Source organism: Mus caroli, unplaced genomic scaffold, assembly GCF_978045245.1.
Source record: "Mus caroli unplaced genomic scaffold, Mus_caroli_1 scaffold_7, whole genome shotgun sequence".
NCBI lineage: Eukaryota > Metazoa > Chordata > Mammalia > Rodentia > Muridae > Mus > Mus caroli.
Genome location: NW_028227262.1, coordinates 120,058,586 through 120,083,044, shown reverse-complemented (window position 1 = coordinate 120,083,044; position 24,459 = coordinate 120,058,586). Strand labels below are relative to the sequence as shown.

General features: G+C 39.8%; 1 protein-coding gene across 1 annotated transcript in view; it reads right to left on the bottom strand.

Annotated features, from left to right (window-relative positions):
* Tnpo3 (transportin 3) overlaps window positions 1-24,459 on the bottom strand; it is a 74,107-nt gene that overhangs the window by 18,528 nt on the left and 31,120 nt on the right. Inside the window, exons 6-16 of the mRNA XM_021164057.3 lie at window positions 19,173-19,348; window positions 18,118-18,256; window positions 15,072-15,218; window positions 12,697-12,804; window positions 11,125-11,216; window positions 9,118-9,257; window positions 5,875-6,066; window positions 5,382-5,473; window positions 3,115-3,191; window positions 1,623-1,683; window positions 361-501 (exon numbers count right to left, since the gene is read on the bottom strand). Of these exons, the coding sequence (XP_021019716.1) occupies window positions 361-501; window positions 1,623-1,683; window positions 3,115-3,191; window positions 5,382-5,473; window positions 5,875-6,066; window positions 9,118-9,257; window positions 11,125-11,216; window positions 12,697-12,804; window positions 15,072-15,218; window positions 18,118-18,256; window positions 19,173-19,348 (1,365 nt within the window). The remainder of the gene's footprint in view (window positions 1-360; window positions 502-1,622; window positions 1,684-3,114; window positions 3,192-5,381; window positions 5,474-5,874; window positions 6,067-9,117; window positions 9,258-11,124; window positions 11,217-12,696; window positions 12,805-15,071; window positions 15,219-18,117; window positions 18,257-19,172; window positions 19,349-24,459) is intronic.

The window sequence follows — 24,459 nt, the reverse complement described above, 5'->3', positions numbered from 1 at the left end:
GACAAATAAAAGAGACTTGTGTGAACAGTAAAATATGGTTAAGAAAGAATATAAGGGTCTTTAGGCCAAGAAACAGCAAAGTTTGACTTGTTTTATTTTTCCCAAAGATATTAATATGAAAACATTTACCACTGGCCCACGGAGGCTGAGCATATGTGGTTCTCTTCACATGATTTTAGCTAGTCTATTCACACTACTTCTATACAGGCTGTTTCTCTATATATAACACTTAACACACTTTAGGTATTTATTTATTTATTTAAAATATATTTTCCTTTCTAGTCTATCAAAAAGACTTCATTTCACCAGCAAAGTTTTTGGCCTGAAGGACTAGTTCTGCCCCTCTCATGGAGAACTTACCTGTGTAACTAGTGGCTGTAGCAGAGCTGCAGATCCTTTGCCTACACAACGAACCGCAAAGCGCAGGCATCTACAACAACGCTCTACAATTCGATTGTCAGCTCGGTGCTTATTTAGAGTCTCAGACAAAACTGGCCATATCTAAACCAAAAGTTAGAGGATGGGGAAGAAAGCACATCAGCTAATAGCTGAGAAAATCATCCTAAATTGGTAACATCTGATTTGGCTTAAACAATTAATAATAACAACAGCAGCAATAATAATTATTCTTGTTATTAGAGATAGTCTTACACCATGGCCCAGACTGGCCTTCAGCTCACTATGTGGCCCTGGCTGACCTCAAACCTGTGATCCTCCTGTATCAGCCTCCTGAGTTACTGGGATTACAGCATACATTATTGCACCAGGCTGATATAAATAAGATTTTCTTTACACTAGTACACATGGCCTGATTCAGCCAGAATGTAAATATATATAAACAGGTTCATATATTGCCCATTAATAACATGAAATTGCTTCTTGAAACACACCGACTACTTAGAACAAGACACCCAACTCTTAACTTTATAAAAATAAAATACACATTTTCCTAAATTTCAAGCTTCCTTAGTGAGGATAAAAATGAATTACAGAGGAAAATAATATTTAAAGGCAGCATCAGGGAAGTGGAAGACAAACAAAAGTACAGGGTTATAAATAGCAGTATCTGCTACAGTGAACAACTAAGGCGATCTAGTATTTATGTAACTTCTAAAAACCATCACTCTGGCTGTAAAGACTGCACAATAGTAAAGGCACTCGCCACCGAAACTTACACCTATGTTAAATCTCTGAGACACACACAGCGCAAGGGAAGAATCAACTCCTGTGGGTTGTCCTCTGGCCTCTGTACATACACACAATTTACAAAACAAGCAAGCAATCTAACAAGCAAAAATCCCATGCCTCTTGATCCTCACTCACATTATCCTGAGTGAATACAGTCTAAGGGGAATCTTACGTAGAGGGAGCTAATGTCATCAGCACTGACAAAAAGGTTGTGCTAGGGCTGATTAAGCTCCCCAGCAATTAAGTTACTTTTAGAATTTCTACTTTTTTTGCCTTTCAGTGCATTTCCAAACCGATTTTATTATCAAGTCTAAACCTAAAATCAAGCCATAACGATAGTTTAAATCTCCTTATTAACAAATAACACAGTGTCTCTTCAACTGAGGTCCTTAAGGCCCTAAAAGAAAAAGAAGAGAATGCCCATCAGTACTTACTTCCTGGATGACTTTTTGGCATGGATGAGTCTGTCCATTTTCTACAATAGGATTGGTGTGTCTGGCAAAAGACAAAAGCCCCAAACAGTGAAAGAAAAAATTAACTAAGAACCCAGACCATGCTTTCTGCTCATAAAATCAGGTGGTAGAGTCATTTACTTACATCAACCGTTTCTTCTAGCCTATTCAAGCAAATACAAATATAATTGAAGCCATCCCACAAACACACAAATATTCAACTGCCCCTTGTTCACGTCCACTAGAACAAGCAAACTCCATGCAACTCTGGCTATGTGGGCAGCAGGACAGGTACTACTACTTTTCTATTATTTCTCTTTTAAACCTAACTGCATTGTTTGTCCAAATTAGTAACGATATATAGAAACTGTCTGAACCGTCCCTGAACATTAAAAAAAGCTGAGCCAGGTGCGGTGGTGCACACCTTTAATCTCAGCACCTGGGAGGTGGACATAGGCAGATTTCTATAAGTTTGAGGTCAGCTTGGTCTACATACTGAGTTCCAAACCAGTCAAAGCTACATTGTAAGACACTGTCTCAAAAAAGGAAAAGCTAAAAGGCTCTAAGAACTATAGCTTACCAAGAGGTTTGCCATTGTTCTAGACTGAACCTATGATACAAATTATGATCCACAGAAAAAAATTCCAACTTCTCTGTCTAATTGTACAGCCCACTAATTTGAGGAAAAGCCAAGGGAAATGGCATGATTAACAACCAACTCCATGCTACTCTTTTAAGAAATTTTAAGAACTTTAATAGTAACATTATAATTTTGTTTATATCACTGTAGATGATCTTTTATTTATCACAAAAATAAAAGCTATTGTTATGCCAGGCACTCAGAAGGCAAAGACAAGTGGATCTCTGGGAATTCGAGGACAGCCTGGTCTACAGAGCTTGTTCCAGGACAGTTAGGGCTACACAGAGAAACCCTGTCTTAAAAAACACAAAAGCAAACAACAAACAACCAAAGCCAGTGTTAGCAGACCCTGGCTCACAAGAGGCTCCTAGCTATGGAAGGAAGGGAAGAAAGCGTTGCATCAAGTCCCAGCGAGACTTGACGGTAACAGCTAGTAAGCATTACAATGCCCAACACTGGCTTCTATGCAGCCATGACTTGGATATTCCAATTACCTACAAGTCTCACCAATTTATAAACTATGCAATTCAGCAAAGTTTTGGTTACCATTACTCAAATGTCTTTTTAATCACGGCTCCTCTTGAATTCAAAGGATTTATTTCACCCAACACTGAAGAGACTTCATTAATTTCTGGACCCATATAATATAGACTAATGATTTCAAAAGGATTGTCTCTGTACCAGCAGAGAGAAATGGCAGTATCACCTCAGAGCCTCCGTCACCCAGGACCTGGGATGACAGACATGTACAACCACTGTCAGCTTGCTTGTTTTGGTGTTTCACTTGTGCTTTTATTTGAACTCTAAAAAGGAGTCCAGACATTCCTTTCTTACCTAAATATTACTGCCAGGCGATCTAAGAAGACCGTGGGATCTGAAGAAATGCCATTGCTGGGCTCCTGAGACAACAGCTGCAGAGACAGACGTTAACACACACAGATCTTCAGTGAAGATGGAACAGAAGACAGTCTTATAGAACAACATTTGACTCAACTGCTTATTTCTTTAAGAGGATCCAAAAAATTATTCAAATGCTATACAATTTTTTTATTTGAAAATTACTTTCCTCCTTGTTGTACCCTGGATTAGACTGTATATCAATGTATTTACCCATCTTATCACTCTGGAAGATAAAATGATGTTTTGATTTTTTTTCATTTAATTAAAATAATGTCTATAGGGCAGGAGAGATGGCTCAGCAGATAAGAGCACTGATTGCTCTTCCAGAGTTCAATTCCCAGCAACCACATGGTAGCTCACAACCATCTGTAAAGCTACAGTGTACTCATATACATAAAATAAATAAATCTTAAAAATAAAAAGTTTAATATCTATAGCAGTGGTGGCACACTCCTTTAGTCCCAATACTCAGAAGGCAGAGGCAGAAAGATCTCTGTGAGTTCAAGACCAGCCTAGTCTACAGAATGAGTTTTGGAACAGCAAGGACTATACAGAGAAACCCTGTCACATACAAAAAAAGGGGGGTAGGTATGTCTATAATACAAATTGTACATTATTCCTTTATATTAATATATGTAACATTTATATATAGCTTTAAAATATTTTTGAGAAGTGTTTGGCCTGTGTGTATTTAAGTATACCGTGTGTGAGCCTGGTGCCCAAGGAGGCCAGAATAGGGTACTGAAACCTGAACTCAGGTCTTCTACAAGAACAGCCAGTGTGTTTAACCTCTGACCTATCTTTCCAGACCTTATGTGCAGATTTAAAAACAACCAAAAATCCCCAAAGCATTTATTTAGTTAGGGGTTGGGGAGGCATGTAAGTGCCGTGGGATGCATGTGGCAGTCACAGGGCAATCTATGAAAATTAGTTTTCTCCTTCTACCATCTCCCCAGGCCCTTTGATTTTTAGATAAAGTATAGCCCAGGCTAGCTTCTATCTCCTAACAATCTTTCTGTCTCAGTACTTGACTACTGGAATTATAGGAATGTGTCACTATTCCCAACTTTTATTTAGCTTCATATAATATAAAGTGTTAAGATTATTACTGCTTTAAAGCATGTTTTAAGCAAACTGTCTCTCATTCTCCTAAAATTTCTTAAATATTGCTAGCAATATTTATCATTATGGCAAATTCTGAAACTTCTATTTGTATGTCTACTATTGCTGCACTAGAACTGCAACTGGAGAAGAGCTGAAAGCTTAAGTGTTCTTTAAGAAAATGGGTAGAGTACAGATTGTTTTCTTGGGACAAAGCCTCACTGTGCAGCTGAGGCTGCCCTTGAACTCATGACCCTCTTGCCTCATCTTTCTCCAGAGTTGGGGAGATTTCAGGTGTGTGCCAGTACTCTTGGCTTCTAGGGTATGGTTTTACTTGCTAACCTACATGGTCTTTTCACACTGGACCTTCTAAATGGTTATCACCAACATAGAATCTCTGCTGATTTTCAACTAGTCACCTGCCACATAAACAATGCTTTGGTCAACAAGGGACTACGTGTTAAAAAGTCATTTTATAGCACTGTAACAGATTTGAAAAACGTTTAACACATAGCAACTTCATAGTTACTCAAAAATCAGTATGCAACATTTACTTCTATATTTGTGAAGTATCTAAAATGACTGATATGTTTACTGTACTATTATTACTGTTACATTGGTTTTGTTTCTGTGTTTTAAGAGTGTTTCACTATTTAGTTCTGGCTACCTAGAATTCAATATGTAGCCTAGCTGGTCTCTAACTGCTGAATCAGTCTCTCAACTACAGAGGGTAATGTCTGCCCTTATTATTTTAAACTGTATGCATACGCAGGAAAAAGAAATGCTATGCTAACAGCAGCCTTTGCAACCCAGTGTTTGCTATGCTTTTTCATTTTCATCAAGAGGTCATATCAAGTGACTGACCTATACCTTCTGGCTTCATACAAAAGAGTTCAATGTTCAAAGGCCTGCCAAATTATCTAATAATGCTTTTCCCAGACTATTTCCTGCTGCAAGCAAACATTCACCTGCCTGTTTCCTACTATGCAAATACTCAGAATTACTAACTTTAATACATTTCAGTTCATCCTCTTGCCTTTTAAACATATAACTAACATTTATGTATATATTTGTTTCATTCCTTACTCATTTGGGCTCACCTTTTTCAATGCCATAACCTGAACAGAACATAACTCACTTAGACATTCTGTGATCTTATCCAAAGGTAGTCTTGCTAGGACAAGAGCTGTTCCTGAAAACCAAAAATGACTCAAATGAAGAGCATAAAGACTGGACTGAAGTAATAAAATTGATCTACATTACACAGATTAACAGAATTCTTTTTAAAAGATTAGCAACTGTTTTAAAAACTATAACGTTTCTTGTACATATTTAGAATTCAGACTGATTTTTACATTGATATAACTCAAAATTCATTTCTTAGCAGCAAATATGAGTATGTTTAATATGACTGTGTTGCCTCTACCCCAAATCTATAACTATGCTGTACAAAACATATGGCATTCAAGCAATGATATAACTTGATAGGCTTAAGTTTTGCTAAGAAAAGAATGTATGAACATTCCCCCCTTCACAATCACTAAGTACATTACAGCTGATAACCCCAAGTAATGGTTAGAGACTGTTACTAACCTTTTAGCAAACCCACAGCAGCTTCGGGAGACAACATGAAAGAATCAAGGGAGTGGGCAATTTCTAGGAGTCCATTAAAGTGCTGAGCCATATGATCGCGACAAACAGAACAAATGTTATGAATGGCTTTGGCTGCAGCAGAAGCCAGAGGCTTTTCACACAGGCCTTTCATCAAATAGCCCAATACAGGGTCTAAGAAATAAAGCAAAATGCATATTTTATATATATATATACACACACATATATATATATATGAAAATTACATGTTGTAAGTATATATACTCCAGAAAAGTATATACTTTGCTGCAATAAAGGTTTACTTGTTTTTTATAAGTAACTTATAAAATAAAATATATAAAAAAATATAAAATTCACCAGATGTGGTAGGTGACACATGCCTTTAATCCAAGCTCTTGCAAGGCAGAGGCAGGTTGACCTCTGAATGTGAAGCCAGCCTCGTGTATGTAATAAGGTCCATACCAACCAAGGCTACATAGTAAAACCTTGTCTCAAAAGAACCAACAGGGGGCTGGAGATGGCTCAGTGGTTAAGAGAACTGGCTGTCCTTCCAGAAAACCCAGGTTCAATTCCTAGCATCTACACATGGCAGCTCACTGCTGTCTGTAGCTCCAGTTCCCAGAGATCAGACAGCCTCACACATACACACATGCAGGCAAAACACCAATGCACGGGATATAAAATTTAAAACAACAAAAACCAAAACCCACAAGTTTGGAGCTGATCTTACTGACGTAGTGTCAGGAGGCCCTAAGTTCCATTTATTTCATCTTTCAATTTTTGTCTTCACTGTAACCATCTGTTCCTTCTGACTCTACAGACAGAGTTTGAAAACCATTGACTATGAGCTGAAGGGCTGGCCATTAAAGAGTGTGCACTGTTCTGGAAAACCTGATCTCAGTTTCCAGCACCTACACTAAGTGCTTACAGTTGCCTACAACAGCAGACCAGAATAATCTGATGCCTCAGGTTCTGCAGGCACCTGCACTCCTAATGCTGTGCATATCCACAGTTACACATAATTTAAAACAACATGTAAATACATCTTTAACACTTAAGCAATTTTTTTGTTATTTATGTGTATGTATACATATATATGTATATGTTCAGATGTTGTGCACATGTATGTGTAGCCCCACAGCTGAGACTGGGTGTCTTCCTCTATCATGCTCCATTTTATTATTGAGACAGATCCTAACTGAACACCAAGTTTGCTGATTGGTTTACTAGCCAACCTGTCCTGGAGATACTGTCTCTGCCTCCCTAATACTGGAATTTCTGTTAGCCACCTCATCTGTCAGACCTTCAAGTTTGCAGGGCAAACTTTATCTACTACACCATTTCTCAAATCCTATCTGTATTACTTCTAAATGAACGAATTTATAACTATTCCTTATTTTACCAAAAGTAACTGTTTCAACAAGTTGTCTGCAAATGTTTACTTCTAGAGTTAATTCTACTCTTCTTATTACCTTTCTTTACAAAATCGTATTTTAAGAAAACAAATATTAAAACAAACCAAAACAGAAAGTGTCAGGTGGTAGTGTTATATGCCTTTAATCCCAGCATTCCAGTGGCACAAGCAAAGGAATCTCTGAGTTCAAAGCCAACCTGCTCTATAGAATGAGTTCTAGGATAGCCAGGGCTACTCAGAGAAAACCTGTCTAAAAAAACTGAAGAAAATAAGAAAACAAATATTAAACATGTTATAAGAGTGTAAGATCATTTTCATGTGAAATATAAAAAAACAAAAAAACAAGAGAACAAAAATGACCCAAAAGCCCAAAGGAATCAAGACAGTGGTTATCTTAGACGGAGAGTTATAGCTCAGGGGTAGATGCTTAGTTAGCATATATGTGGGCCTGGAACTGATCCTCAGTACTATAAAGTAAATTAATTTGTAACATAGTCTAGTATAGTCTATCTTCTTCATTAAAAGCCCCAGGCCTGTTTAGTTAAAAGACACTCAGAAGACAGAGAATCTGAAACAATAGCCCCCCAAAATTTCAGTATTGTAGGCTTTGGCTATTAAATGGAACATCAGCAGTTTTGATTATTTTTCAATAAATATTAACACAGCATTTATTTACTGCTGATTTACAAATCTCAGTGATATCTGCAAGTAGGTATTGAATTTTGCTGCTTGTTGGATATGACAAACAATGACCTCACATTTGCTTCTTGGTAGAAAAATGGTTCAAAAAGAAATCTAATATTGAAACAGATACAAAAATTGTAGAAATGTAAGAATTAGAAAACAGCAATTTGGTGGCTGGGAGGAGACTGGGTAAAGTGCTTGCTGTCAAGCCCAGAGATCAAAGTTCAGATCCCCAGGACCTACAGGAACGCCAGACACAGCACTGCACACCTGAGACCCAGGGCTGGGTGGCCATAGGCGACTGAACTCACTGTCTACTCACTACCTCACTACCTAATGCAAGTTCAGCGGGCAACCTATCTCAAAGGGAAGTGCAGAGTGACAAGAGGACACACAAAATTCTCAACTCTAGCTCCTCGACTTGACACACACACATTCACATCATGCATGCACGCACGCACGCACCCCCCCCCCCCCCACACACACACAGTAATCTCGAGAACATTATGGAATGGAATGCTCTACTTGCAAAGTAGTTTATACTAAGCACATCTATCCTAAGGCTTCATGCACAAACTGAGAAAAAGAAAACATGTTTCCTTTTTGCAGAAGATTATTTGCAAACATTCACATATTTGGGACACATAAAATTCTCAGAATGAATCTCTTAAATTTTTAAATTTTCTTTGGATTTCAGTCTTTATCTACAAAATGGGGCTGTTGAGATAAATGACTCTAATTCTAAGTCCAACTCTCCAGTTTCATTTTAATTTATATTTATTTTGAGTAACTCTTAGCTTTTACATGAAATACGTACATAACAGAAGACCCCCTTCCCTTCTTTTTAGTCTATTAGCTTTCAGAAGAACAGATTAACTGATTAACTCATACATGTATCAGACTAGAGAAACAAGTCTTTAAAACTTTTAAACTTTTTAAGCTTTTAAATTTTTAAACCAGTGTTTGTGCTTTAAGAAAAGTACTAAGTAGTCCCACCCCACAGCTGTTTCCAGCTAAGCTGCTTACAATGCACGTATTTTATGAGAAGAAAGCAAGGAAACAGGTCCAAAAGAAAGAAAACACCGAGGCAGCTCAGTGGTGCCAGCAGAGGCAGAATTCACACTCACCCAGGAACTGGGGATTCCGGTCCACCACTTCGCTCATCTCACCCACCAACTCAATGCTAGTGTACCGCACAGCTGTATGCACGGTCTCTGGGAGATGGACAACTCCCTCTAGTACCTCCACAAGTGTAGGATTGTTCTCCCTGAGAAAGAAAGCAAGAACTTACAGTTACTGTCTAGAGGGTAATGTTCTGGCCAAGTAATAGGCTGCAGTGAAACCTCGTATTGCCTAAGGGCTTCTAAGTAAGTAAGTAACTATCCAAATGAAAGTGCTGACGAGGAGTTTACTTTCTCGTTTTCTTGAGGTGCTAAGAATGTGCTCTACCATTGAGGCACATTCCCCAGCCCTGCATATTTTCCAAATCTTCAAAAGGAGACAAAGACAAAAAATAAATACATATTAATATTCTAGAAGAACATTGCTCCTCCTTCTGAACAAAATGAAAGTATCTATGCTCCCAAAAAGGCATTTGCAATTGGAAAGGCAGCTATTAGCTGAAGATGAAAGTCATCTTTTAAAGAATCTACTTCTTTTATTCCCCTATCTGCAGCACCTAGAACAGTACCTGGCACATAGTGGGCACTCAAGAAATACTGCTTAATGCTTTAATGAATGAATGAAGGAACCCAACAACTCTCATAGACCACTTCTATTAGCTGTTATCCTCCAAAAGATTTCCTATAGCTGGATAATGGATACTTTGAAAAGTTGAGGTATATCGTCTCACTAACTGAAAAAGCCCAAGAAAACAAGCTGCAGGGGCCACTAAGGTGCTCTGGAACAATGGGGGGGGGAAAATGTAAACTAACCAAACATTTTCTACAGTCTTGTGAATTTAGCACATTCATCCTTCTACTAAACTGGGTTAAAAATACAGCAGAGAAGATGTTCCAGTCAGAATTTAATCCAGAAATGAAGATGTTTAGAATGAAGAGATCCAGGATTACAGCATGAGCACACCTACCTATTACTAGGTTCATTACAGCCTTTAAATGGGCAAAAACCAAAACCCTGTAACCACACGCTGGTTTGAAGTGAAGAGAAACAAGTAGTTATTCTCCCACTGATGCCTTAGACTTCCTATGGGCACTCAGCCAGTTACAGGAGTCTACCTATCCTTTTCAAATCAACATCTACTGGGTACAATAATAATGATTTTGGTAACCCTCAGGCCATCCAAGAAGGCTCCAAAAGATAACTAGTTTAAGTGCAAATACTATAGTAAGTAATTAAGAAGCAAAACTTCTATTAGAAAAAAAAACAGACCTAAATCATCTCTTCTTGGGTTGGAAACATGTCTAAGAGTTCACAGACTAGGCCCTGAAAGGTAGCTAAGAAAGAAACACTGTGCTTTTAACAGGTACCCATTTGCCTTAACCATCTTTCCAAACAAGGTCCTAAGTAGAGGTGGAGTGTAAGTAACTGATCAAAATCCAATGCAACTTTAAAGTTATTACATCAGTGTCAAAACTCAGGACACAAGCAAACCATTTAAGAACACTGCCATCATTTTCCATTCTAAGCAATTACAACTCAAATTTAAATAATTTACAATTTCTCAATGGTAATAACAAAAGTAACAACTGTCATTTAGAATCTCTATTCTTTTAGGTGAAATGGTACTATTGCTCTCTGCCTCTACAACCCATAGGTTCCCTAATACAGAAAGAGAACAATATAGTTAAAAAGCTAATAATAACTTTCCCAATCTCATTGTTTTTAAGAAAATATCAACAATTTAACACTCTAATCCCTTGATCATACCCAATGTCACAAAGGAGCCACTGAAAGGGGGAAACAAACAGTAGAAAAAAAGTTTAACTCTAGAAAATGTATTAAAATACATCGTCATCAATGTAGGCTACCCTGCACTAGACTGAAGCTGGAAGACTGGACAGCAGCATAGAAGTTGTGATACTTTCCAATAATATTTCATAGAGAAATGTGGTTTAAATCTCCTTTCTCTTACTATTTAAGAGTTCCCAACAAAAGACTTAGTAGACACTCACGGATCCACACTCTTTGCTATAGCAGCCATGATAAAGAGAACCGCTTCTGTCACCTCCCAGGGTGGGTTGCCTTCCTTCAGAGTAGAATACAACTAGAGAAGAAGAGGTGGGTTATGGATCCATTAAAGAAAAACAGAATTCCAAACACAAAACAAAAAATGTTAGTTCAAAGAAATCTGGTTCTTTTTTTTTTTGGTTTTTGAGACAGGGTTTCTCTGTATAGTCCTGGCTGTCCTGGAACTCACTCTGTAGACCAGGCTGGCCTCGAACTCAGAAATCCGCCTGCCTCTGCCTCCCAAGTACTGGGATTAAAGGTGTGCACCACCACCACCCGGCTGATGTTCTGGTTCTTAATTTCCCAGATTATATCTGTGTGTGGAACATGACTAGGTATTAGGCCAAATAAAATGTCTACAATCAAAAATAAATAACTGTAAAAACAAAGCAAATTTCTACAGTCAAAAAAAAAAAAAAAGAGAGACAGACACTATAAAGGAAAGCAAAATAAACTCATATTGTATTACAGAACTTTCAATGTAGTATGTATGTATGTATTTATATCATTTCACAGTTTCAATTAATGATTTAGCTAGCTTGTTTGTTTTCATTTTTGCCAAAGAACATCTTCTAAATCTGGAGTTCCACAAACATACTGGGCAACATTGACAGCTTATGTAATTAAATTCAAAAAACATCAAAATTGAAGTCAAAGACACACAGCCAGTGAGAAAAAGAGCTGAAATCGGACTATAGGTCATCTACCTACTACTAAGTCTGTTTCCTACGAATCTCCATAATGGATTCCAAAGACATGCTTTGTAATGAAAAGTTGTAATTTCATGAATGTCTCCTGGGTAAGATTATACACAAGTTGTATATACAAAATTGGTGTCAAACTTTCATCTTCCCAATTTTTCTTACGTTACTTTGGTGTCACTACAACACATCATCTAAACTGTCACACTAGAACTCATTAAAGTATGATCCAGCAATACAAAAACACCTGATGTCATTCTAACATTCATTAAGTGATGTGGAATGATGATAATGACTGCAACCTTATGAGGTCAATTGTCACTTATTCATCACCAGAAAACCACAGGACTGTTGACTCTAGTAATATCCACCTCTGGAATTAAGCTACACAGGAATCTAACTATGAACCAAGGAAATACCATAGAACTAAAGATTTGCCAGGATCAAAGCAGGAAAACCTGCCCATTTTTCCCAGTGCGTCCAAATCCCTGTAAGTTTCCTGAAGATTTCCATATTTATCAGCTGCACACATGGAACAGCTCTTCTCAGTAAGAGTAATAGAATAAATCATCTCAGTAAGAGTAATAGAATAAATCATAGCTGAATTTATCTGTCCGTGACATATGGTTTATCAGACCCTAAACAAACACTGCTACTATATGCCAGGCAATGTGCTAGGCACCTACAAATCTACTATCTCATTTGGCCACCAAGCTTGGGGGGATGGAACATTTACAGAAGCTATAGGATAGAAGCAAAATAAACACGATCAATGTGATCACTAAAACTGGCCCAAGAATCTCCAAATGAACTTACCTGAGCAAAACACTCCATAGATCCAATCAGGAAAATCAAGTCCTTCACCAGGTCTGACACTCTCATTCGAAACTCCCCAAAGTCATCGGTCTCTTCAGGAACTCCCTCCTGAAATTCAACAGAATGAAAATAACACCTGTCCAAAACTCCCCAAAGCTGTCAATTCCCCTTATAGAATCCATAGAGGAGAAAGTCACTAAGGAATCAAAAGCCAATGAAACAAAGTCTGAAACCACAGTCTATGCTCCATCATAACAGAAGGTCAAGTGCTTCCCAAGTGTGTTGAGTCGAGTCTATACTCCACGTTCCCATGAGAAGAAATCCTTCAGCTTACGTGTGACTATGCATGTCTATTTTTCACACCTTGTTTGTTGTTAATAAAGTCAGAGGTGAAAAGTGATTGTAAAGAAGTGGTGAGCCGGGCGTGGTGGTGCACGCCTTTAATCCCAGCACTCGGGAGGCAGAGGCAGGCGGATTTCTGAGTTAGAGGCCAGCCTGGTCTACAAAGTGAGTTCCAGGACAGTCAGGGCTACACAGAGAAACCCTGTCTCGAAAAACCAAAAAAAAAAAAAAAAAAAAAAGTGGTGAAAGTTACAACCCTAGCTAGAAGGTCAGCTCCTTAACACTGGACAAACATATCTGAGGCTTTCTTCTTCTTCAAAATCTTAGAACAAGCAGGGCGTGGTGGCGCACGCCTTTAATCCCAGCACTTGGGGGCAGAGGCAGGCAGATTTCTGAGTTTGAGGGCAGCCTGGTCTACAAAGTGAGTTCCAGGACAGCCAGGGCTATACAGAGAAACCCTGTCTTGAAAAAAAAACAAAACAAAACAAAAAATTCTTAGAACAAAATAACAAAAACCAATCATTATCACAGTAACTTCACAAAGAAATTTTTGGATTTTAAATCCTATCCCAATGCACCTTTTTTAATCTCTAAAAAAAGGCATTACCAATTATATTTGAGACAGTTAAAGGCAGCTATGAAAACGTTAGGCCACGGACACCCAGTATCCATCCCTTAGTACCACTGACAATTGCTCATCTAGTTCAGCCTCCTTACTTTAGGAAGAAGAAACTAAAACGGAGGAATGAAGAAAAAGAATGGCTTTTCAGATGAGACGATGAATAAAATTCAAAAGGACTATAAATTTTCAAGTGTAAAAAAATTTGTCGAGGAAAATGGTGTCAAAGAACCGACAAAGAGCAGTGCTCACACTTACTTAGGGTAGCCCTGAACTAGAGCGGCTTGTGTGGGATATTCCAACAACTAGGGATCCTCAGTTTAGAAAAGTTCAGAGACTAGCAAGTCAGATTCACTGCTCTAAGCCATTAAGTTTACTCCAGGGGCTGGACCACAGCCACTCAACAACCAAGCAGAAAGGTCAAATAACGGAGACACAGTGTGTGTACAGGGCCTTACACAAAGAAGGTGCAAGAGTTTTCCCATGAATTATGTTGTGTATCTAATGTTTTCTTCGAAGCAAATGTCTATGTATTTTCTTTTAAATTATTAAATGACTATAATATAAAGAAACTGTATACATACATGGAGAGAAATGATGATTCTCAATATCTTTACACGTGGTTTTTCATTTTTTAAATCTTAGTTTTTAACCTAACCGTGTATCCTACACTATTGAAAACAAAGTAGAACGTAGAAACCGATGTGGTGGTGCATACCTGTATGTAATCTCAGCAATCAGGAGGCTGGAGTTCAAAACTACATATCAAAACACTGTCTCAAAAAAAAAAAAAAAAAAAAAGAACCAGATAAAGCCAGGTGTGATGGCACATGCCTTTAACCCCAGTGTGTGGCAGGCAGAGGTAGGTGTATTTCTTGAGCCTGAGGCCAGCCTGACCAAAATAGTAAATTCTAGGCCAGCCAGCACTACACAGAGGACCCTGTCTCAACACAAAGAAAAACAAAAAAACCAAGCAAACCACCAAGGGCCTGGGATGCACTCAGGTGAGCACTGCTTTAGCATCCTCAGGGTCTAGGTTTTGGCACTACACAAAAACAAGAAGGCCCGAGCAAACAGTACAGAATTCCACACTGATTTTTACCACTTATCTTAACTATTACTACTGCAGAAGTTATCACTATTAATTGTGGTATAGCGGTTCACCAAGTTTCTGAGCATAGGTAATCATTTTCTATAACATCATTTACAGCAAATTCCTTTAAACATTGCTGCTGGCTCAGTAGGACCAGCCTTTCCACAGAGGTCTAATTTTGATTATACCAGTACTGACTTCTTCACTGTAAGCTAAAGTGGAAAAAACCAAAAAGATTGTTAGATCTGTTACCTCATTTCCCCCCCAATTTTTCAAATTAAACCCAAAAGGTAGGAATTTAAAGTAGACAAGGGTGCTTACATGGTCTGGTTCCAACTGGCAGTGTCGAGCCAAGGCATGAAGCAGCCTCTGAATGTATGCTTTGAAGATGCTGTGAATAACTTCATCATTGGTTTTGTATAAATGTTCTCCTAGTCGGTACCAAAAGTTAAAGGAAATTTCTACTACCTGTTAGGTAAGAAAGAAGACGGTTTATTTGTGGAGGAAGAGAGGAAACCCAGTCTCCTTACTATTTACCATACAGGAAGGACATTCACTGTTCACTATTCCATAGCATATACTCAACTCGTTAGGAACCACCTTTGCTACACCATTACAGATTCGTTATGTTACCTCCTAAATACCTTCCCAGTAGGCCTCAACATCCACTTAGATGACTAGCTTTATATCCTATTTATTTTGGGGGAAACTTTTCCCAAAGCATATTAAATGCAATAGAAAACAAAAACATGTGTCTTCTAAGGCATAGTTCCCCCAAACTCCTGGAATGTTTAATTATGCTCACATCAGAAAGACTTCTTCCTTTACGATCCTACACTCACACTCCTCCCCCACTTTGAGACAAGGTCTCATGTAGTCAGGGTTAAATTCAAAGTCACTAAGTATCTAAGAATGACTCTGAACTCCCTATTCTCCTGCCTCCTTCTCTCAAGTGCTGGGATTCAAGGCATCATGCCCAGCCCTCATTTGGCTGTTTTCATGAACATGAGTAATGGTAAATAGAAATGTATGGAAATCAATGACCACTAGCTTCCAAACGGGGCTACTTCAGAAGTGACTGCTAGCACATAGGGCTATAGTGTTTTAAATTTTACCCAATCTGCAACTCCTTGGGAGATTCTGTAGATAAGCAAAAAGCACCTGCTCGTGCTGAGAACCACAGGAATAAAAAAGAACAAGCATAGAACAACCTGATGTCGCTCCTTTCCATTAAGGATCCAAAGAAAAGCTGTTTAAAATGAAATGCAACCCAAGACACACACACACCATTTTTTTAAGGCAAGATTTCTTTGTGTAGCCTTGGGTGTCCTGGAACTTACTCTGTGACCTGCCTCTGTTTCCCAGTGCTGGGATTAAAGGTGTGTGCCACCACTGCCCAGCTGTTATTTTCTTTCCTTTAAAAGTAAACACGATTGGGGTTGGTGATTCAGCTCAGTGGTAGAATGCTCGCCTAGCAAGCACAAGGCCCTGGGTTTGATCCTCAGCTCTGAGGAAAAAAAAAAAAGTAAACACGATCTAAAGGTTTATTTTTATTATTGTTTATGTGTACATGGAGGGAGAAATAAGTCCAGGTGAGTGCCGCACGTGCCAGGGATGTCAGAAGTATCACACCCTGCCGGTGCTGGGAACTGAACTTGGGCTCTCTGGAAGGGCAGTATGTGTGCTGCTAACTACTGAGACATCTCTCCAGATCCCTTTATTATTTCTAAATTTTTTTAAAGATTTATTATTTATTATATGCAAGTACACTGTAGCTGTCTTCAGACACTCCAGAAAAGGGCAGCAGATCTCGTTATGGATGGTTGTGAGCCACCATGTGGTTGCTGGGAATTGAACTCAGGACCTTCAGAAGAGCAGTCAGTGAGTGCTCTTAACCACTGAGCCAGCTCTCCAGCCCCCCCCCTTTATTATTTAAGTGATAAAAAGGAAGTATAGTTTCTTGAATAAAGAACCTTCTAAAACTCCAGGAAAAAAAAATTTTCTTACTTATGTTTATGTGTATATATGTTGTTAGTATGTGTGGCTGTGCATCATGTGAATGCAATGCCCATAAAGGCCAGAAAAGGGTCTTGGGTCCCTAGAGACTGGAGCTATATTCTAGTAACTTGGGTCCCCAGAAAGAATAGCCAGTTCTTTTAACCACTAAGCCATATCTCTAGCCCCTAAAATCTAGGAAATTTGTAAGTAGTATAGCAGTACATGCCTATTATCTGAGCACCTGGGAGATGGAGACAGGATCCTTATCAGGCTTGTTCGCCAGGTAAGGATACACATAAGCTCTAAAACAAACAAATGGAAGGGCTGGCTGAGGCTGTAGCTTGGTAGTATCAATTTGTCTAACACATGCAAGGCACTGAGTTTGATCCTCAGCACCACAAAGTGGTGTCTTAAAGAAAATTATGATTTTAACAAATATAGCCTCCATGAAGCCCAGGCTAGCCTAATGCTCACAATGCAGCCCATGTTGGCTTCAACTCTTGATCCTCCATCTTGGCCTTCAAGTGCTACAATGATGGGCATTATAGGCATGTGCCAACATATCCAACTCATAAAACCCTTTTTCTTTAAAAAAAAAAAAAATACAGAGACGGGGTTTCTCTGTATAGCCCTGGCTGTCCTGGAACTCACTTTGTAGACCAGGTTGGCCCAGTGCTGGGATTAAAGGCGTGTGCCACCATGCCTGGCTTTTATTTATTTATTTATTTTTAAGGAGTATTTTTTTTTTAAATGAAATTCACTATGTACACTAGATAGCCTTAAATTCATGAAGATTCTCCTGTGTTTGCTTCCTGAGTGCTTTGATTAAAGCCATGTGCCTGGTTAAAAAAAAGGACACTTTTCAAGACAGGGCTTCTCTGTGTAGCCTTGACTGTCCTGGAACCAGTGTGTGTGTGTGTGTGTGTTAACAGTGGAAGATAATAGGTTTTCCTTCTATTAAGAGTCTGAGTCGACTATACCAGTTAACATTGACAACCAAATATGAGAACAAAACAAAACAAAATAAACCAGAACCCAAACACAGTTCTTTAAAATATCCCAATCATGGGGTCACTAAGATGGCTCACTGGGTAAAGGGACATGTTGAGTAGGCACATTCAATTCCTGAAGCCACCATGAAAGTAGGAGAGAACTGACTGTTGACACTGCCTTGCTTCACACTCACACTAGCGCACGTGTGCTGCTCCCCAACCCCACATACAAATAATGAAGTTGAAAAAAATAAAGTAAATCCAGATGCAACTCTCAGATCACATAATTCAAAACAAGACTATAGTTTCTCAACAGGTAAACAGAATATGCTATATACAACCAGAGAATAACAGCCTTAACCCAGTATAGATACTACCTCATACTGAGGGTGGCCTGCACAGATAAGAAGCAATTCCAAAGTTCGAAGATCTCCCAGACCTTGGCCTGGAGTACAGACAATTTTTTCCAGGAAAGTTTCACATAGTTCGGTGAAAATGCGGCAGTAATTCAGAACTCTGTGGAGGTGGAATGAGAGTACCAGGTCAAGAGTCTGGGCTTTACATACTCATAGTCAAAGGAACTAAGGCTCCTGGCTGAGGCCCATCCAGTGAATAACTCACTCTGGGTACCATAATCTCTGGGGCAAATGCTTGTGCTTAGGATGTTCACATCTATACAGAAAAATATATAATGGTAAGCCGATTCATATTCTCTATAACAAATGTTTGAATAAAAATTCCAAATTAGGGTTCTGGAGAGATGGCTCGGTGGCTAAGATCACTTGTTTGCTAGAGGGTTTGAGCCTGATTTCCAGTATCCTCATAAGTTGGCTCACAACCTTCTATAACTCCAGCTCGGGATCCAATGCCTCGGGTCTTTGCAGACACCTGCATTCATATGTGTGTGTGCGCACACACACACAAAAGAATAAAACCAAATCTTAAAAAATCTAAAATTCCAAATCAGACATTTCAAAAATTATTATTACCTTGGTTGTTTTTGTTAGGTTATAGGTCTCTCTGTGGGTATATGCATGTGTGAATGCAAATGCTCATGGTACAGAGCATTCAATTCCCTAGAGTTGGAATTATAGGCAGGTGTGAGGGTCCAGACCGGGGTGCTAAAAGCCAAAGCCAAGTTCTCTGCAGGAGCATAGCCCATTCTTAACCACTCAGTCATCTCCCCAGCCCCTCAACTGGATGCTTTAAAGCTTATGACTATTTCTTATAGTCTTCTCATTTTAAGAGTTAAGAAAATACAATCACCAACTGGTAGTAATCCTCTTCCCAGATCCAACATGGCACTTCAGATAGCATGCACTTTATATTCACAATGCCACGGAGAATCAAAAGACGATGGGTGAACTAACAAAGATTTGAAAAACCACAGACTGTAGGTAACCCAGAGCTCCAGAGTCCAACAATTACTCACTTGTCCAAATCTTCCCGTGCCACAGCCATATGATAGGCAGTCTCCAATGTCAGGACTCCCTGAAAAAGCTGCATGGCCAACGGCAAATTAGTCTCTACATTTTCAATAGCATAAAGAGCTGAGCATACACAGTCTGAAGCAGCTTCATGTAGGTTAGATGAGGTCTTATCTTGTTGCTGGAAAATAGAAGAAATACAGAAGCAGAAATCAGAATCACTGTAGTCCAAGGAAAACACTTAAACCTTCTTCTGAAAACTGTTTTGTGTTGTCTTATGAGACAAGGTGTCCTGTAGTGTAGAGTGGTCTTGAAGCAGCTAGCCTCCTGTTTCTCCTGCCTCTACCTTCCCTGTGCTAGAATTACAGAAATGCATGCCAGTGTACTGAGAGTACATTATGAATAGCCCCATAATGTCAGACCTCACCATGACAACATCTTCCTTATTTCCAGACATGCCAAGAAAATGAAAAGTCATTATTCCTCAATCAGACTCATATAAAATTTCCTTTTATTTTTGCCTGTTTTTTTGGGAGATGAAGTCTCACTGTGTAGCCTTGGCTGGCCTGGAACTCACTACATAGACTAAACTGGCCTTAAACTCACAGAGATCCAAAGTAATTGTGTAGCTTAAGCTTTCTTGGAAACACAGCATTCTGTGTCTCAGCCTCCAGAGTACTGGGATCACACATAAGAGCCACGATGCCTGGCAGTTACCAGATTATCCCCACGCTTCTGTTTATACGGATTTCTTCTATGGATGATGGCATGCTTCTGCCATCGTCTTAACTTGAATTCCATTCTCTTTTTAAGTACTACTTAAAAGGAAAGGACTCAACAACTCCGAAAGGCTCATTACATACCAAAGTGAGATCTCAGAATACCAAAGTTAAGTAGAGCCCCTTAAAACTTCTGGGATACAGCTGGGCGTGGTGGCACACACCTTTGTATCCCAGCACTCCAGAGGAAGAGGCAAATGAACCTCTATGAGTTTGAGACCAGCCTGGTCTACATAGTGAATTCTAGGTCAGCCAGGGTTATACAGAGAAACCCTGTCATTCAATCAATCAATCAATCAATCAATTTGGGTGGAGAAGAGGCATAACATAGAAATGAAAAAGTCTCCCAATTTCTCATTTATAATGACACATGCTAGCATATAAGAACATAAACGTTTGAAATTTTGAAGAAAAGAACAATGGACCTAAAACCACATCTACCTAATGAATTAATAAAAAATGAAAACTACTACTTCTTGCTGGGTATCATAGAATATACTAATAATTCAAGCACTTTAGGAGGATGAGGCAATAGGATTACTACAAATCCAATATCTTCATGGGATAGAGTAAGTTCCACGTTAGCTTTGACTTTAAGCAAGTCCCAGAGCTGGTAAGTGGCTCTGTAAATAAAGGTATTTGGCTAGCCTAACAACTTGAGTTTGATTCCTGGAACCCACATAATAGAGATAACCCCTCCATAACTGTCTTCTGACATGCACATACATATAATAACTGATTTTTAAATGCAATTTTATAAATTGTAGTGCTTTTAATCCTAGCACTTAGAAGGTGGAGGTAGAAGATCAGGCATTCAAGTTCAAATGAGTTCAAATACAGTAATAACAAAACATGCAAAAACCTGTTCATTCTCTGTGTACATTTTCTTTGGAAATTACTCGAGGAAGTTCAAAAAGTAAGTAATCAACCCAAAAAGGTAGTAAATGGAAATCTAAGGATCATAACTGGGGAACAAATCTAATAAAATTTATAAGAATAAGAATAAATCAGAGGGTCCAAGGAGGAACCAACATGGTGGCACAGGCTCCAAGGTCAGCACTCAACAGGTGAGAGCAGAAGGATCTTGAATTTGAAGATAACCAGGACCATACAGAGAGCTGTAAGCCAGTCTGCTACAGAGTTGAGACTGTCTCAAAAAAATGATAGGAAAGTACAAGAAGGGAAACTGCAGGGCTCTTATTTACCCATAGAACTGAGAGTGCCTGTAAATTTAGTGAAGCCATCACTTTAAGTCTTTCTCGATTATCAACAACAAAACAGACTCTGAAGTTGGAAAGCTAACATGTAAATCATCTCAATTTTTAGTATTGTTTTAAGATTTATTTTTATGTGTACGCTGTTTTACCTGTGTGTGTGTGTGTGTGTGTGTGTGTGTGTGTGTGTGGCATGCCCTCGCCAGATGCCAACAAAAGCCAAAAGATGTCAGACCCCCCAGAAATGGAATTGCAGACAGTTGTGAGCCACCATGCAGGTGCTGGGAATCAAGCCTGTGTCATCTGGGAGCAATCAGTGCTCTTAACCATACATCTCTCCACCATCACAACAACCCCTGCTTTTAAAGTAGCAAGAGTAAAGATATTTTATTAGGAAAAGAAGGGTGGGGGCAGGTAGATGGCTGGAAAAGTAAAAGTGTCTGCTATTGCCCGCGCTTTTGTGTCCCCCTGGTAAGAACACACTCAGGGCAACCGGAATCTTCTGCAGTACAAACTTTATTGCTTACCCCATCAGGAGCCAGTGGAGAAAGGAGCCAGAGAGAGAGAGAGATATGGCGGAGCCCCCTCCCTTTTATGGAGGACTGTCCTCCGCCTCGGACGTGTCACTCCCTGATTGGCTGCAGCCCATCAGCCAGAGTTGTCGTCACGGGAAAGGCAGAGCACATGGCGTGGAAAGCTACCCTGGCACATGCGCAGCTTGCTTGTTTACTACTTAGAACACGGGTGTCAGTGCCATCAGCGCCATCTTGTAATGGCAAATGTGAAGGCGGCTCCTTACATCTCCCCCTTTTCTTTTATTTAAGAGCAATAGGCCACCCATATTAATGAGAGTGGAGATAGAGGTCAAATCCCCAGTGTGTAAAATAGGGGCTTTACACAAAACCTCCTCCCAGGCTCATCACCCAAAGGGGTCTTGGTCCGCTCCCGTGTCGTTTTTCCTGGGGGAAGGACACTTGGACACTCAACCTTCTTGAAAGATGACATGTCTCCCTAGAATAGGCTCATATATGCCACAGAGCCCTTCTACTGCAGTGCTTAGCCGTGCAACTCTCTCGGGCTGCTGAAGCACACTCACTCTATCCCGTGCAATGAGACTAGCCTCGTGGGGTGCAAGAGCTGAGTGGCCAGCGACCTATTGCTTAAGCATAGATAGCCATATATCAGGGGAAGCACCATGTTCTAGTGCTGCAAGTGCCTGGGAAATAATCACCATGTCTCTCCTAGTTTCACGGGCCTTAAGCTTACAGACCAATCAAAGAAGCAACACTAATCCACAGCAAAGAACAGCTCCAAATAATTCCACCCCCACCCATTCTTTAAAGAAGGAAAATGTTGAAAAGATAGTCCTTAGGTCAGGGACAGGTCCAAGTGCGTGGGGCAAGTCTCAATTTTTGAAGGGTCTGTTCAAATTTAGCCGTCCAATTCTGTATCTCCCAACGCTGCTCTCCCTTTGTTGTTATCGCACTGGACATCACCAAGACGAGGGACATCAGTATTCCTTTGGTCAGTCTGGATTTTTCGGGTGAGTCTCTCTGGTATCCAAAATGGGTTGTCTTCATTCTGTGGAAAAACACAAACAGCTCCCCTGGATCTTATCAAAATAGGATCCGGGCCTTTCCATTTGTTATTTAAAACATCTTTCCATTTAACCATCTCTTTGGGCCTATCTGGCTCTGAACAATGTCGTTCAGCCGCGGTATGGCCATGAGAATCAAGATTTAAAAAATTGAGTGTAAAAAGTGCTGTAGACACAGACACTCTTGGTACTCGGGGTAGAGCCTCCTCGACTCCCCCTTTCTGTTTTATTAGATGGAAGTCCAGTCAGGTGGGTCACGTCCATCTGACGGCAGAACTGTTGGAATTTTTGAGATGTATAAGCTGGTCCATTATCAGTCTTAAGGAGTTTGGGTTTTCCCCAAGCACTCCATGCCTCAAGGCAATGTTGAATCACATGTGAGGCCTTTTCTCCAGTTAAAGGAGAGGCAAACATGATGCCAGAGCATGTGTCAATGGACACATGGAGATATTGAAGTTTTCCAAAGGAAGAAACATGTGTAACATCCATTTGCCAGACCTGTAGAGGTCGAATACCGCGTGGGTTAATTCCCACCTGAGGAACTGGCAAGAACTCACAGCAGCTTTGACATTGATTAACAATGTCACGGGCTTCTTTTCTCGTCAAGGAGAAACGGCGGCGTAATGTTTCAGCCGTCACATGAAAATTGTTATGAAAATTTCTTGCAGCCTCTATCGGGGATGTTAGGGCAGCAGCCACCACTTTAGTGGCTTTATCTGCCAAATCATTCCCCAGAGCCATGGGGCCAGGTAGGCCTGAATGGGCTCTAACATGAGTAATATAAACAGGAAATCTTCTAGATAACAAAACTAATTGTATCTGCTGAAAAATATTGGCAACTTTACTGGAAGGCTTAATCACTCCAGCCATTTCTAAAAAATTAAGGGGTTCTAAAAAGGTTTTTAAAACTTCTAAAACCACTAAACATTTTACCACTTGAGGTGAATTTTCATTATATTGTTTGGATACTACTTCACCATTAGCCACATAGACACCTATGCCAGTTTTTGATCCATCAGTATATACCACAATCCCATTTTTAAGTGGGTTTCTTACTGTTATTTGTGGAAACACAACAGATTGATTTTGGGCAAACTGTAAAATTGGATGTTTTAGATAATGGTTATCTATTTGTCCTGAAAAGGAGGTAACTAAAACTGCCCAATCATTGGATGTGGCTGCCAAGGTTTGAACCTGTCAAAAGTCCAATCTCTCTGCTCTGGAGTCAAAGCAGCAGCGTTTGCTCGGGCCTGCGTTTGTGCAGCCTCTTGCCATAGAGCTCTCCATTCCATATATTTGCCCGCATTGGGGAGAGCGGCTTTTGCAATCATTTGCCAGTCGGCAGGAGTTAGTGCCATGCCGGCAAGCCTGTCTAACTGCACCAAAGTAAAATTAGCATTGGCTCCATATTTACGGACCAATTCAGCAAGCTCTTTCATCTGTATATATTCTACTGGAGCGTGGACACACCCACCCTCAGCTCCTTCAAAGACCGGAAATGCCTGTTGTATCTTCCTTTGTTTCTCTCTTGGAATGAACGAGTCTGCGCACTGTCTCTCTGCGCAGGGCTGACGCACTACGCAGGGCGGGGGCTCCGCATAGGGCGGAGGTGCACTATGACCCTGAAGCCGACTGCCCTGAGGCCAAGCAGCAAGCTGGCCTTTGCCAGCCGCTTTTGGCTTTTTTCTTGACTTAAAAGCTC